General features: G+C 45.6%; 1 protein-coding gene across 3 annotated transcripts in view; it reads right to left on the reverse strand.

The window, feature by feature from the left end:
* Nucleotides 1-14,860, reverse strand: part of EVA1A (eva-1 homolog A, regulator of programmed cell death) — a 224,266-nt gene extending 209,406 nt beyond the window's left edge. Inside the window, exons 1-2 of one of the 3 annotated variants that reach the window (XM_056344312.1) lie at nt 14,682-14,860; nt 7,435-7,504 (exon numbers count right to left, since the gene is read on the reverse strand). Coding sequence is in view for 2 of the 3 variants with exons in the window: in XM_056344309.1 (XP_056200284.1) it covers nt 764-863 (100 nt within the window). In the remaining variant the exon portion in view is untranslated. Of the gene's footprint in view, nt 1-763; nt 984-7,434; nt 7,505-14,681 lie in introns of those variants that run through there. The other 2 variants (XM_056344309.1, XM_056344310.1) reach the window with 2 other exon arrangements.
* Nucleotides 14,861-14,931: the final 71 nt, after the last annotated feature.

Genomic DNA, 14,931 nt, shown 5'->3' on the forward strand with positions numbered 1-14,931 from the left:
GCATTCCTGAGCAAACTAATCAACCCTGCTCAACTGTAAAATGAGATCTATATTTTCTCTGATCCACATGCACATCCACAAAGGACAGAAGCAGCAAGGTAATTTTACAGTGACTGATGCAGCTGTACATAGTTATAAAATTTACATGGGACTCCATACCTTCAAAGTATTCTCTATTTACTGGCTATGCACAATTCAAAATATTTTTCCATTCAGATTATTTAGAAATGAGAAATTTCTTCTCCCGGCTTAAGTAAGCATAGGCTCAGAATATAATTTATTCTGTGCATGTAACATCTCCTTTATCTCAGCTTGGGGCTTTTACAATGATCGGAAGCTGTACATTAAGAGGAGGGGAACCTGGCCCACTACAAAATAATTGGGTCTTGCTATGTTAGCTTTAATTTATATCCTAGACCTCCCCAGTCTGCTAATCTAGCTCTTTTCACTCCTCAGAGAAACAGCACAAAACCTGCTACAAACTTAAATGAGTTAACACTATTCCCTTCCTTGTTCCCAAAGTTACTCGAACTCTGCTGAAATAGTTTTACTAAGGGTTATTGAGAAAGGCTTTTAACAAACTCAAAATCCTCTTACAGAAGATGCTTTTAATCGGCTTATTTTTAAAAGATTAAAATTACTCCCGACATAACTACCCTAGATCTGCTCACATCCACTTTCCGAGCTGCTCTGAGCCCTGTAAGAAGAGCTCCGATCCATAGGCAGCCGTCCAGCACACAAGGGATCAGCGCTTCTCCCCTACCTGAGAAGTCTGCAGAAGTCTTAGCAAAGTTGCTGAAAGCTGTCAAGCACATGAGTCCTATGAGGAAGGTGGAGGTGGGAGACACATCTGGCCAGCACATCCTTAAGTATCCTCACAGCTTTTCTACTTCCAGAGAAAAGGAAAGTGCTTTCTGTCCCAGTCCAGTACTCCTCATTGCCCGGAGAACAATGTTAGTCCCATTGCTTGGAAGGATCACAGCCAGCAGCGGGAAGGGAAAAGCGCTCAGCACACACACACACACACACACACACACACATCCCTGGGAGTGAATGAATCCCGGCTGAGGGAGGCTGACGAATGAGACAGACCTACCTGAGCCTTGGCGGAGGTCCCAGGGTCCTAAAAGCCACCGCTTCGCCCAAATTTGCTGCAGACAATGACTGTGCAGCTGTCCAGCAGTGCCACTGCAAGCTGTTAGGGGGGAGAGTCGGGGCGGGGGGGTGTGTGTGTGCCGGGGGGCTGGTTTGGAGAAGCCCCGTTGCTGTTAATTTAGATACCCAGGGATCTTGTCTCTCTGGTGCAGACAGACGGACAGAAGGATGGGCAGTATTTTCAAAGGAGGGAGCCCAAAACAAAGTGCCTGAATTCACACAGATTTTTGGAGTGATGGGTGTTTGTAGCTGCTGCTGACATTACTGTGAGCAGTGGTGTCCTGCCAGGCTGGTGACAGGAGAGTCCTTCAGCTGTGTCCACTGTTGAGAGTGATCCTACAACGGAAGAGACTTTGCACAGGCCCAGGAATCAACCCCTCCTGGATCTCCCTGCAGGGCTGGGACTGGTGTCAGCCCACATATCCAAAATCCTCTTTCCTTTCGACAGCAGCCAGCTATGCCAGGCTCCCTGTATCCCACTGGACCCCTCTCCCCTCCATCAAACTCAACAGAGGATTTTCATGCAGATCCTAACCTGTGGCGTTCAGACCCAGGAGACCTGTCCCTTCCATAGCAATTACTTTAACCTGCAACTAGCATGGCCTTAGCTGCTTACTCAAGCACTACTCACCCTACAGAGTTAAAGGAAGGTTTCAGCTCACCTGGAAGTACATCCAGTACTTGATCCCGCCTGATCTTCATCCATACTCTGGCAGCATCAAGTCATCCATGCTAACTTGGAAGAGCTGAGCTGAGTGCTGGGACACAGAGGTGGATTGGAGTGGCAGACCCTGTTCTCCCTGGGTACAGGAAGGAGATCCTGAGCTTCAGCCATCAGTGTTAGCTGCAGCTCAGGCACAGGTTTGCAGACAAATAATGGACATAACCAACATATCTAGGCTAGAGCAGAGGCTGAGTGTCAGTGTGGGAAAGCGGGGGATAGTTTTCACAGGCAAAGCCAACACTGGCCATTTAGCAGCCTGTGTATACACCTATACAAACCTATGGAGCAGCTCTGTGTGGGGCTGCTAGGGAAGGCGAGATGTAGCCAGGCATGTGTACAGCTCCTGAACAAAGCTGCAGATTCTATCCAGCAAAAATAACCTCCGTGGGAACATCCAAGGAAAACCAAAGCTGGCTTTTACTCCTCTGTCTTGTTCATCCACATGGAATGAAGCGAAACTTCCCAAAAACATTCACCTTAGACTGAAAACAAGTATAAGAGACTTCAGCCCAAAGGGAGTAGGTTTTTTTTCAGAGCTGAGAGTGCTTATAGAGTTTCTAATGCTGAAATGTCTAACAATGTTTCAGCTGTTCTCAGATGAAAATCAGACTGGCTGTCAGGTTATATGTGAAAGATATTTTCAAGAGTGCTGCCATGAACACCACAGTCATTGTTTCCACCAGAAATCTGTCCTGGGACAATCTGTGTGCTAGAAGCCAACCTCAAGGACAGCTGTAAGTCCCGCAGCCCTGTTGGCTTTCTGTCCATACTGCCATTTGCTCAATCTCCTGCCAGCCACGCTGAGGATGAGGGTAGCATGGGAAATCTTGAATCTGAGCAAAAATCCTGTCCATGACCCATTCACCCAGACCATGTGAACAAGAGGCTGGTCTGGCCTGAATTGCATCTAAGCACCCCTCCTTCCCACAAACAGCTCTTCACACACTGAGGATCTACAGTGAAGGTACAGATGAGTCTCCTCTCAAGGACAGTGGTGGCTCTGGGTAGACCTCACAGCACAGACATACCCTGAGGTCCACCAGGCTCTGTACAATCCAGTCCCAGTCCCTCCCTGCAGACAATCCGGCCACCTTTACTTTTTGCAGATGGCTGATTAAGCAAGATCAAAGACTAGGAGCTTCTATGGGCTGCCTTACTCTTCATTTCACCTGAGACTTTAATTCACATGTCAGACCTCTCTGACCCATACTTTCCAGCTTTGACTTAAGTTTTAAAGAGAAAAGATCAGGACGTTTGGCTCCTAGCATCTATATATAAATCTTGTCTCACTTATTTCTGCAACCCTTGCCAAGGGGAAGATTCACCACTATCGCCTTAAAGGCAAGAGATAACCATACCCATTACCAGATTAGCAATCAAAGATCCTTATCAGCAGGACAAAGAAACAATAGGGTCCCTGGAAATTTATCAGTGCTCTGGAAAAGGGAAGCACTATTTGCTGAAAAGAGCCCACCCTGTTAGCAGGTGTTGATTTTACTGATTAAAGGGTAATTAGGTTTGGCTGACTCAGTATATGAGGAAGGAAAAAAATCTGGTGACAAAGAGTTTAAGGCTAAACATGGGAAGTGTGCTTGAGCAGCCCTTTAGGTCATTGCTAATAAAGTCAAAGAAGAGGGGAAGAAGTTTACATCAGTGTAATGTGAAGGTTTTGTATTTAAGCAAGTTTGTAAAGATGCCTTCCAAAAGGAAAGCAGCTCTTGATGAGGAAAAAATAAAATATATATACAAAGGGATATAGATAGATAGATAGATAGATAGATAGATCCGTCTTTGGGAAACAGACAATTCAGTTAAAGCCCATCTCCATAATGCCCTTATTCCTTAGGGCATGTGGGAACATCAGCTGTGTGTTTCAAACGGAAAGAGGCCACCTGTCCCAACTGCAGCACAGACAAAGGATGGCCTCTCTCCATGAGCAGTCTCATGGGGTAAACATGAATCAAGAGGACACCAATATGGCCTTTTGTTTTTTGGAGTAACAGCCCTTGAAATCCAGCCATGCTTTAAATATGTCTCCTGGGGACAGGTAATAATGCAGATGATGATACTTGTCCCCAAAGCCACCCAGAAGCAGGAATAGGCCAGTTCTGAGGCAGTTCAGCAATACATCTTAGCTTGGAGGAATGATTATTTGGTTTATTTCTCTCACAGAGTAACTATGGAGAATGAGTACTTTTTTTTTTACATACATCATTTGGGTGTACTTAAAAACGCTTTGTCCTTCTGGAAGACACAGAGCCTTGTGTCTGAGCTGGACTTTAATACTTTCCTGCTCATGGCAAAAAGCACATGGGGTCTATATGTCCAGCTTAAGAAGTGAAGAAGTCCATAGCACCTGGTTACATACACAGAGCCTAGGCCTGAGGTCAGCACCCCTCAGCTTCCCCTGCAGAAACCAGTGCTGTAGCCACTCAGCACCAAGACACAGAAATCAGTCCCACCTCCTGGGGTACTTCTCCAGTCACAGCTAAACCATAAGTTAGACACTTGAATCCCAACCTGGCTTTAGTCCAGGATGCTTGAGAACTGTACCTCAGTTATCCTTTTTGACTATGATACTTAAGTGCGCTGTTCTTTCTCCTCCCATACTCCTGTCTCTTGCAGAGCCTATCCTTCTGCTATACATAAACCCATAATGTCTGAAACACGCATGCAAATTCCCAGAGTTCTTTAAAAGCAGTTAAGTGCAACTGTAACTGGGGAAACTGAGGCACTGATAAGTGAAGCAATTTGTCATCCAGTTTTGTCACCCAACATCACCCAGTTTATAAATGGTAATCAGGAATGGACTCAGTTAGATTGATTCCCAGTTTCATGTGTATTTGCTGATCTCGATTCATTCTAGGGCTGATTTTTGGTAATGCTTTCCTGTTTTTCACTAACCCTGCACCACTGCCCTCTACCTTGCTGACTAAACCATCAACAGCTTGAAGAAGGGCTGCTCAGTAAAAAAGCCAGACCAGGATCAGCTTTCAGCTAGAGAACCATATGTAGGGTTGAAGCCATGTTTGTTTATACAGTCACAAGCAGGTTTATTTGTACAAATGTGCTAGGACTAGCCTTGCTTGCTGAACCCTAGTAATATTACTTCTTCCCATTTTTTCCATAAGGTCTCAAAGCACTCCCCAAAAGACCACTGTTGCATTCTGCCATTTCACACATGGGTGAAGTACAGTCATATGTTTGAGGTCACTACTTTTTCAAGGTCAGCCAGGGGAAACTGTCATATATAGGAAAACGTAAACACTTTCAGTCTTTACGTCTGGTTAGGGCTCTTTCCACTTGGCCACATTGCCTCCTTGTAAATGAATATAAAATAATAACAAGAGAGACAGGGAACTATTGGAGAGGGGCCAGCGGAAGGCTACAAAGATGATGTGCGGACTGGAGCATCTCCCTGATGAGGAAAGGCTGAGAGACCTGGGGCTGTTTAGCCTGGAGAAAAGAAGACTGAGAGGGGACCTTCTCAGTGTCTACCAGTATCTTAAGGGCAAGTGTCAAGAGGACAGGGCCAGGCTCTTTAGGGTTCAGAAAGCAAGGCTAGTCCTAGCACATTTGTACAAATAAACCTGCTTGTGACTGTATAAACAAATGGCTTCAACCCTACATATGGTTCTCTAGCTGAAAGCTAATCCTGGTCTGGCTTTTCTACTGAGCAGCCCTTCTTCAAGCTGTTGATGGTTTAGTCAGCAAGGTAGAGGGCAGTGGTGCAGGGTTAGTGAAAAACAGGAAAGCATTACCAAAAATCAGCCCTAGAATGAATCGAGATCACCAAATACCTAGAATGAATCCAGGTGCTCAGCAACAGGACAAGGGGCAACGGGCACAGACTGAAGCACAAGCAGTTCCACCTGAATGTGAGGAAGAACTTCTTTCCTCTGAGGGTGACAGAGCTCTGGAACAGGTTGCCCAGAGGGGCTGTGGAGTCTCCTTCTCTGGAGACGTTCAAAACCTGCCTGGATGCAACTCTGTGCAACCAGCTCTCAGTGAACCTGCTTTAGCAGGGGGTTGGACTAGATGATCTCCAGAGGTCCCTTCCAACCCCGACCATTCTGTGACTCTGTGATTCTGTGACAAAGTATCTGTGCATTTTTACCTACAGAAATATATCTAAACTGTGTGGACAGAGCTTCAAATATAAAATAGCAAAGCTTCCCAGCATAGTACAGCTCTTTGTTCTTCTTTTTTTTCCCCTAATCTTTCCCCTTAGAGTGTCTTACAGAAACAGATGGGGTTACTCATGGAAGTAAGTGCTGTTTGCTTTCATCAATTTGAAGGCACAGGACTTCACATAATGTAGTTTTGCAATACAACACCAAGTATCTCACAAGTAAAATCTTCCCCTGCGTTCATATTCAATGTTAAACAACAGCTGTGCAGAATATTCAAACTGATAAGCCTTTGAAGTTTTCACATTTTGCATCATTCAATCACACCAGTTTACAAAACAAATACAATCCTGGGGGACTTTGCTCCATACTGGGACAGGTTTGGAGTGGGAGTGTTGCTTTAACATAATTATGTGTAGAGCAAAGGACCTAATTGATGCACTTACCCCACTAAAGCATTGGGAAATGTACAGAGTAATGCAAAATCCTCCAATGCGCAAAAATGTCAAAAATAAAATATCTAGAGATTACAAAGTGACCTGCAACAAAGCAGAAAACTTTCTCCTTGTGTCTGCACCAAGTAATTGATGTTGAAACCTCCCTCAGCTAGCATCCTCCTCAGTATAGTGATGCCATGTTCTATGTAAGAGGATACTGTACAGTCTGGTGCTTTATCTGGGGATATCTGACTGGATTTAGTTGGCGCCTTGTGTACAGGATGTTCTTGGATTAATCACTGTACTAGAACTCCAGGGATATGGAATCATCTTCATCTTTGTACTCCCCTGTGAGTCCCATAAGGATTTCAAGAGACAAGAATTTCAAGGTTCAAAGTTCCTCAGCTGTGAATTGGATCCTTCCTTTTCCCTGTGTTTCATCTGTCCTGCCTGTTTGGATGTTGTTCCCTGAGATTTTTTGCTATGTGGGCATACAGCACCCAGCTGAGACCCTGAAGTTCACCAAGACCTTCAGGACATGCACTGTCTTTTATCTGTAAGATGAAACGCTTTTCCCACTTGACCTGACTCATTAGTCCTCTTCTAACAGTATTCCTGGGAAGATTTCTCCATCAATTGGATGACAGTACGTACTGGCTTTCTTTTGCGACTGCTATCTTTCCTTTAGTATACTCTGTAGCTCTCTAAGAGTGCTTGTTAGATAAGAGGATGAATTTTACACCTGCAGATACCTACCTCTGACCTAGATGGTCTTTGCTTTGAAGACCAGAGACATCCCAGATTGTTCAATGTGAGCAGGGGTATGTTTTTTCTATTATCTCACCTATGGTAACCAAGGGAGAATTGTCTCTATCCTGCTGCTGTGTAGGTGAGAGAGTCACTTCAGGCTACAGACTCCTTTTAATCTTGATCTCCACTGTGTCCCTTTTGTTTCCCGTTATACTACCAACCCTCACAGGTAACTTACATTGTTGTTCATTTCCACAGGAACCAGAACTCTTGCTCTGATTTACTCATCTGGAAGTTCTCTGCTTGTCCTGTGGAAGAAACATGCCATGATGCAATTTGATACAAACCAGGAATAATCTCAATATTCAACCTTAAAATGATACTTAAAATGATACTACCGGCACCTATCCCAAACCTCACTAGTACTGTGGACTCTACCTTGAGGGCATGCAAGCGCAATAGCTGAAGAACAACAAAAGAGACCTTCAGCACTCCCCCAGATCCTCCTGTCCCTCATGGACACACATCCTCTACACACAATCACACCCCATCCTTATAGCAACTACTGTTATAACTCACATTAGACACTTAGGTTGGGAAAGCCATTTTCATTGCCAAAGATCTTCCTTCCCCAAAACTACATTTTCAAGTATAGCCATGAAGCCTTTGCATAACATCCATGTCTATAGTAATAAGCGGAACCAAGCAAGGGTGTGGACACAGGCACTGCAACCCATCTGGTTACAGCTACCTGTTGGACTAGTCCTTGGCACACTTTTGACATAGGCCACCTGGCATCCAGACAATTCCTGAGCATGGCTTGGGAGTTGGCAGGGACTTGGGCCACTCCCAACAGGTAGGAAGGAATCCTGCTTTGGAGCTTCATAGCTGGAACATGGCCAGATGGTGTGTGCTAAAAGACTCACCAGTGTTTCAGAAGTTCTTAATAGTCATGGCGAAGACACAGTGGCATGGGCTAAGAACCAAATAAATAACCTTGGACCCACAGGGCAGACTGGCACTGTCTGCCAGTGTTACAGCATCTTCTCCATCTTGTTACCTAGGCATGCCTGATTGGAGCTGCCCAGGAATGACAGTGCCTCCTGCAGTCCTACCTCCAGACTCCAGCACAGCTACAGCCCAGGCTGCTACCCGCCATGCTCCCATCGATTTACAGCGGTTAGCAGGATAGACCGTTCCTACAGGGGCATCCAGTATAAACTGCGCTCAAGTTTGAACTGGTGAAGTCAATGAAAAAATCTTATTGGCTCCCCAGGTTCAGGGCCAGGACTATCTTCTCCTGTGACAGTGAACCAACAACACATCTCTCTAAGTCCCTCCCATCCTCATGTCTCTGATCATGGATGGATTTGAACAATTCTAGATTACAGAAAACCAATTTCACTGAAGCTTAATACTTGCTCATGTTCTCTATATTAAAGGACAGGTCTAACAGAAGGCAGAGCTGAAGAACATGTGAGGAACATATAGCAAGCAAATCTCCAGCATAACACGGACAGATCAGCTTTCGCCTCAGGCTTATCTTTGCCTAGGGGCACAGGGTATTTCCCTCATTTTTGTACAGACAGAAAATCACACAAAAAAAGTCTGGCTCACAGATCACAAACTGGTAAGAAATCAAAGGGAATCAGAGGAAATGCCTTTCTGCTGAATGGGTAAAATTAATCCCAAGTGTAAATTCACTGGCCTCAGTGCAAATTCAACAATGGAATAGGTCTGCCATTTGCATGAAGAACAGGTTTATATTCTCCTTTCACATGTGCTTAAAAATACATTTTCTTCTGCTTTTTTTACTCTTTTCTGTTTGAAAGGACTATTTCAGGAGTAACTGTATGCTTCCACATGCATTTAAGTACTCAGGACAACAATATTGTCAGTTATTAGTTTTACAGTCTCAAGAGACTACCCAGTGACACAGTCCAGGTGTGCTGGGCATTGCAGACAGTGCTGGATTATCCAATCTAAAACAGCCTAAGGAACTTCCAAAGACACTGAAGTTCAAACCATTCAAACCTTTGCACTCTGTAGCCACAATACTAGCATCAGGGAACTCCAGTTAACTTGTTTCTAGGGTAAGAGACACTTCCCACTGAAGAAAGCTCATACTGAAATTTTACTGCATTCGTTGTCTCTGGGCACCTGGCTCAAAGACACATCGCTAATACCTAATGCAGTGACGTTACTTACTGGGCCATATACAAAGAAAGCAGAGGAAGGAAGGAGACTATACAGTAGCTTACAAGAGATTTGCAAATGTCTGCGTTCACCAGGCTAGGCACTGTCTGAACTGAAAGCACTGTTATGTGCAGAGCTGTGTGTGTATGCTAATCATTAGCTTAGGGATTGCAAGCAATGGGAATCTGCATCAGCCTCGTATAAAAGGTGGCATTTCTATACAAAAGTAACTTGCCTCAGAAACACCTCAGCTGAGGTAAAAAGGGACTAGAGCCCACTCAGCTTTCAAGCCCTTCTGGATTTTTGCTGGACCAGTACTTTGCGATAGATTGACAAGCCAGCATCACCCTCCCAGTCTTCCCCTGCCTGTCACTCTGGTGCTTGTTCTCTACCTTGTTCTGCAGTAATCCCCTGGCTGCTATTTCATGCACAGCCCTTCCCTAGTCATTCCCAACCTGAGATGCTGTTGCCCATGGAGTATCTTTCATATTTATTACTACATTGCTGAAAATTTCTTGCTTCACTTGCCAACGCCATCTTGGGCATACACAACTAGCCAAATCACCTTCTCCTTTTTTGCAGTGACAGGTAAAATAGTTTATTTTCAGCTCACTGAATCTACCGCAACACAGCACACCAACTAGCCTCCATATAGTCCTCCCGCTGCAAAAACTACCTTCTGACATTAAAGGAAAAGCAGCTGTGTTCATTAAAAAGAGTCCCAGTCCTAAGTGCTGATTTGAGGCAGTTTGGTTTTCACCAAGATTGCCACAAATAATATTATGAATACCTAGGAGACATGAGGGCTTCTTCAGCTGGTTTAGGAAGCAAGTGTCCATAGCGGCTGCTGCTTCTGTGGAGGAGGTGGCAGAGACGCAAAGCTTGTGAAGGCTGGTTCTCAGGTGAAAGCCCTGCTGTGAAGCCAGGGGAAGCTAAGTGAGACATAAAATGAAGCAGTACTTTCTGTCTCCCACCTATCTTCATGCAATAATAAGGCACGCAGTTGAACCAGTGCAGTGGAAATTAATGTTATGATTTCTAAAGGGGTTTTGCAAAACAAAGGATATTGGATCACATTTTCTCCTCAGTTTTGTCACTGTTCACACAGTAATGAAGAGCAGAAGTTGGCTTGCTTTGTTTAAAATAGTAAGAAACTGTGACTCCGAGCAATTTGGTCATAAATTTTTGTCTTCTTTTTTCTCTTGCATGAGCAGGTTGTGATAGTAGGTATAATTTACTATGACAAACCACCTAGCATTAATGCATTAATCAAGAAAAAGAAATGGTCCCCCTTTGAAATCTCCTGCCCACCTAGAGAGAGTAATGGGGTTACAAATGGAGAAAGAACAAATATTGACTCTATGAAATGTAAAGGTACCTGGGAGTTCACTCATCAGTCTTTAGGTTACACTTGCCTTCCAGGATGAATGGGATTTCGTGCATAATCCATTTTGATTTATTTTTTAAAAAAATCATCTCAGGGAAAAGGATACAGACATTCAACTCAGTGCTTTCTGTAAGTTTTCAAGATGTTCCAGACTGTTTCTAAAGGACAGTACCTCTGATTTCTGGAATGAGGTAGATGCCCCCAATCCAAGAGTTGTCTTTCAGTTTGACACAAGTACTGAAGGAGCTGCCTAGATTGGATAATGAGTTGTTTGTTTCATGATGTTTCTATATGGCTTTCAGTAAGATGGCTCCAGAGACTCACCCTCCATCACTTACAGAAACTTAGGGACACAGACACCCCTTGGCATCTGGACCCATACAGGACTCAAGAGGACCCAAGTATTTACTGCTTAAGGGAAGAGCCTCTGGCACCAATTACTGAACTTATCGTGCCTTGTCACACATTCTTCATACCCCTCCCAACTCATATCTCACTCATATAACCTCTGAGGCAACGCTATACCTGTCTTCTCAACATACTGTTGGAGTCCATATTAGATTATTTTCAACATTCGGTTCCACATTAGATTCAATTCCTCTTAAAAATGTGTTACAGAGTAAGAAAATTAGGAAAAATGAGTGTTTTGTGAATGCTGAGATAAGCCAGTGTTGCTGTCCCTCAGGCATCCCATAGGAAACTCAATATGGAGTGGGGACACAACCAAGACCAAAACCCCAAGAGAATCCTGCAAAGCCCATCACATCTTAAATTCTCAGTGATCTGAACGCACCACAGAGCCCAAGAGGAAATTAAAGACACTTCTGACTCTGAACATAGGGCCAGTATCCACTAAGGCACTGGCAAAGCTGCCCACAGACCAGTTCATATTTCATGCATCACCTGCACCCCGACAGAAATTGTTGGCACCTGCTTCTTTTCTTCTCCCATAAAGGTTAAACAATACCAATTGATCCTTCAGGGCTGGAATGTAACAAAGGGAAAAGGAAACGGGAGAAAATAGACATGCATGAGCACGCTGGTGATGTGCCATGGAAGCCATGCCCATTGCCAGAGGCCTTCCAGGAGCCTTGGGCTCAGGGCAGCAGATGCGATCACTGCTCCAGCAAGCGCACGCAGAGGGAGAACATGCGGTTGGTCTGGCAGGGTTAGCCGCGCGTGGCTCCCACAGGATGTATGCTCCAAAACAACCCAGGCCTGGGGCTGTTTTGACAGAAAGAGCTGAAGATTTTCCAGCCCATCGATTCTCCATGCTCAGGGTTAGGACGCTGTGTCTGAAGAACAGTTCTCCCGCTCCTCTTTGCTTGCTCTACAGTAAGGTAAAACATGAAATTGTGGATGCTTGATGGCCACCTTAACAAACAGCTGTGCAGGCCAGAAGGGGCTGCCACCTTAGGTTATTTTAAGCAACGTTCTGGGATGTCTCCAATTATTAAGTTTCAGCAAGGTCAACTCACCTCAAGCTAACCAACAACCCATGTCTCATTACAGGGAAGCTTCCAGAAAGACTAGAGCTGCCATCATGTTCTTTAAATATTTCAATCCAATCCACTACACTCAAACCTTTCCAGAGAAACTTATACAGCTGGTTTAATACCAGGGATAAAGAGGACATGGAGGAACCCAGGCTGTGCCCATGCTGACATGGTTTTGCACAAAAGCCTGGAAGATTCAGATACTCCGCAGCCTGGCACCTGCGTGGCTATGTGCTCCCACTGGAGCTCTGTCTGGGCAGCTGCAGCTGACACGGATGCAGAGCTTAAAGAAGTCATAGTTTTCTGTCTAGTGGATACCGTTGCTCCCTGGTCAGGCTAGCAGGGCCTCAGCACCCTTCCTGCACACCCTTCTGTACAAACTGCAGCACCAGGCCCTGTTTGGCTGCCCTAATGGCAGTGCTTCTGGCTGCTTGCCCTCTTTAAGGGCTTCCTTTATGGGGGAGGGGGGCACTTGGCTACATTGCTCCTAGCCCTGCCTAGCTCTCCTCAGGTGCTGAGAGGCATGAGCTGGGTGTTGCTGGTACAGCTCTCAGCTCCCATGAGGTTCCTCTGGTCTGGGAAACCCCCCTGTGCACCATGCTGGAGCGCTCTGCTGCTGATCATGCCAGCACTCAAGACCAAGTTCCTTGTATTTCAAACTCAAGAAAGCTGTCCCTAAAAAGAGAACATGGGGTCCCAAGAACAGGGGGTCAACCATGAGTAAGAAGCTCACACAGTACAACTGATGAACCTAAGGAAACAGCTGTCTACAAGTCAACCTTGATAATCTCCTGTACTTGTGCTCTATAAAAATGGATGGCTGGGGCATACCTGGCCAGCTTAGCCAAGCAAATCAACAGTGCCTTGATGCTGGGATGCCTCAACAAGCCACACAGGAGCTAGACACAAGGTGCAGGGGTGCTGGGCCTTGTAGGGCACCTCAAGTGAAGTGAGGTCCACTTACAGTAACTTGGGAAGCCCTGACCTCAATGCAGTTCTAGCCTGTCAAGATGGTCTTGTTAGGCTGCAATCAACAGTGGTCAACGAAGGAGTTAGAAATATCTCCTTTACACTGAAGCATCCAATTCTCTCCTTTAAAGACAGTCATAAGCCACAAGTCTGCATTTTTCCAAGGTGTAACCCACACATCTCCTTATAGCTGTTTTGGGATTGCTTCAATCAGCATTAAGTTATTAGAATTACCCCTATATGCTCCATTCCTCATACCCCCACAACCCATGCTGAGATATATTCTTCTGTCCTTTTAATAGTGCTTAGGTAATGACAAGAACTTTAAAAAAAAAAAAAATCTCGAGAAGGAATCTTTGCCTCAAGTGGTGTGTTTAATGTTGGTCGAGGGCTTTTTTGTATTTTAAGGATCAGAGTGCCCTCCTCTGTCCATCTGCGTCCTGATTACTAACTCCTGTGTTAGATCAGATTATCAAGAAATACTGCAACTTGTCTTCTGCACACCCTATCATCTTCTAAAGCACAGTTAAGAAATCAAACAGTCACAAAGTAGAAAATAATTCTTGTTAATGTGGGGGCTTAGGTGGGCTACAAAGTCAGCTGCCACCAATAAAAGGGGCTGAGGGAACATCAGAGGCAACATGATTGATCAAAGTAGTTGATGAGGTCAGGCATATTTTGAAGTCAACCTTTGCAAAGTTTAAACAGTGGAATGTTATTTACAGGGCCCCACTTTGCATTTAAACTTCACTTTTCTCGTGCCTGTGTATCTGCTAATTGAATCCAGACTGCTACCGATACCTGAGGAAATCTGACTGAAACAAGCATACTAGAAGTAACACCAATGTATATAATACTTTCTAATCTAAACTAATCATGGTTAAAACACTGGGACTGCAAGTTATCTGATTATGGATAGAGTGTACAATGGCCCAGAAAAAAATTATTAGGTGAGCCTTTCTATCATGGAAACAGACAGGAGCGTGTTTCTAGAAACCACAAAACCACTTTCATCAGCGAAGGCAGCAGTAATAAACGGTGGTGGATTCCCCTGATGTCCCAAGGAGCTACCACAAGCATGCCTGCACCATATTCTCCACACCACTACTGAGCCCAGTGCCACACTGGAAGCTCCAGCATTGCAACCCACAGCACCTGGACCCTCTCCCCTTCCACATCTGCTGGATGGCCAGGGGTGCTCCCGGGTCCTTCTCCCCACCCCAAATCTCCTTCATAGCCAGGGGTGCTCCCGGGTCCTTCTCCCCACCCCAAATCTCCTTCATAGCCAGGGGTGCTCCCGGGTCCTCCTTTTGGGTCCTTCTCCCCCACCCCAAATCTCCTTGAGTGCGAGAGGTGAAAGGAGCCATTTTGCTTCCTCCCCACCCTTGAGGGGGCACTTGGCGCCAGCACCAGCTGCCTGCTCTTGCTGCCACCTACCATACTGTGAGGAGGCAGCCGCGGCCCTCAGCCATTCGGGGTGCCGTTCGGGGTCCCACTTGGGGTGCCATTCAGGGTGCCACTTGGGGCAGGGGCCCAGCCCCATGGCAGGCACCAGCCATGGCCCCACAGACCCCCCAGCACGACAGGCCTCAGGATCAACAGTGCTGCCCCACAGCCAGGCCGTGCTGCGGGAAAACCCGCAGGCGCCGAGGCGGGCCCAGCCCCGCGCCCGGCGCCCCCTGCAGGC

This window comes from Falco biarmicus, chromosome 6, assembly GCF_023638135.1.
Source record: "Falco biarmicus isolate bFalBia1 chromosome 6, bFalBia1.pri, whole genome shotgun sequence".
Classification (NCBI taxonomy): Eukaryota; Metazoa; Chordata; class Aves; order Falconiformes; family Falconidae; genus Falco; species Falco biarmicus.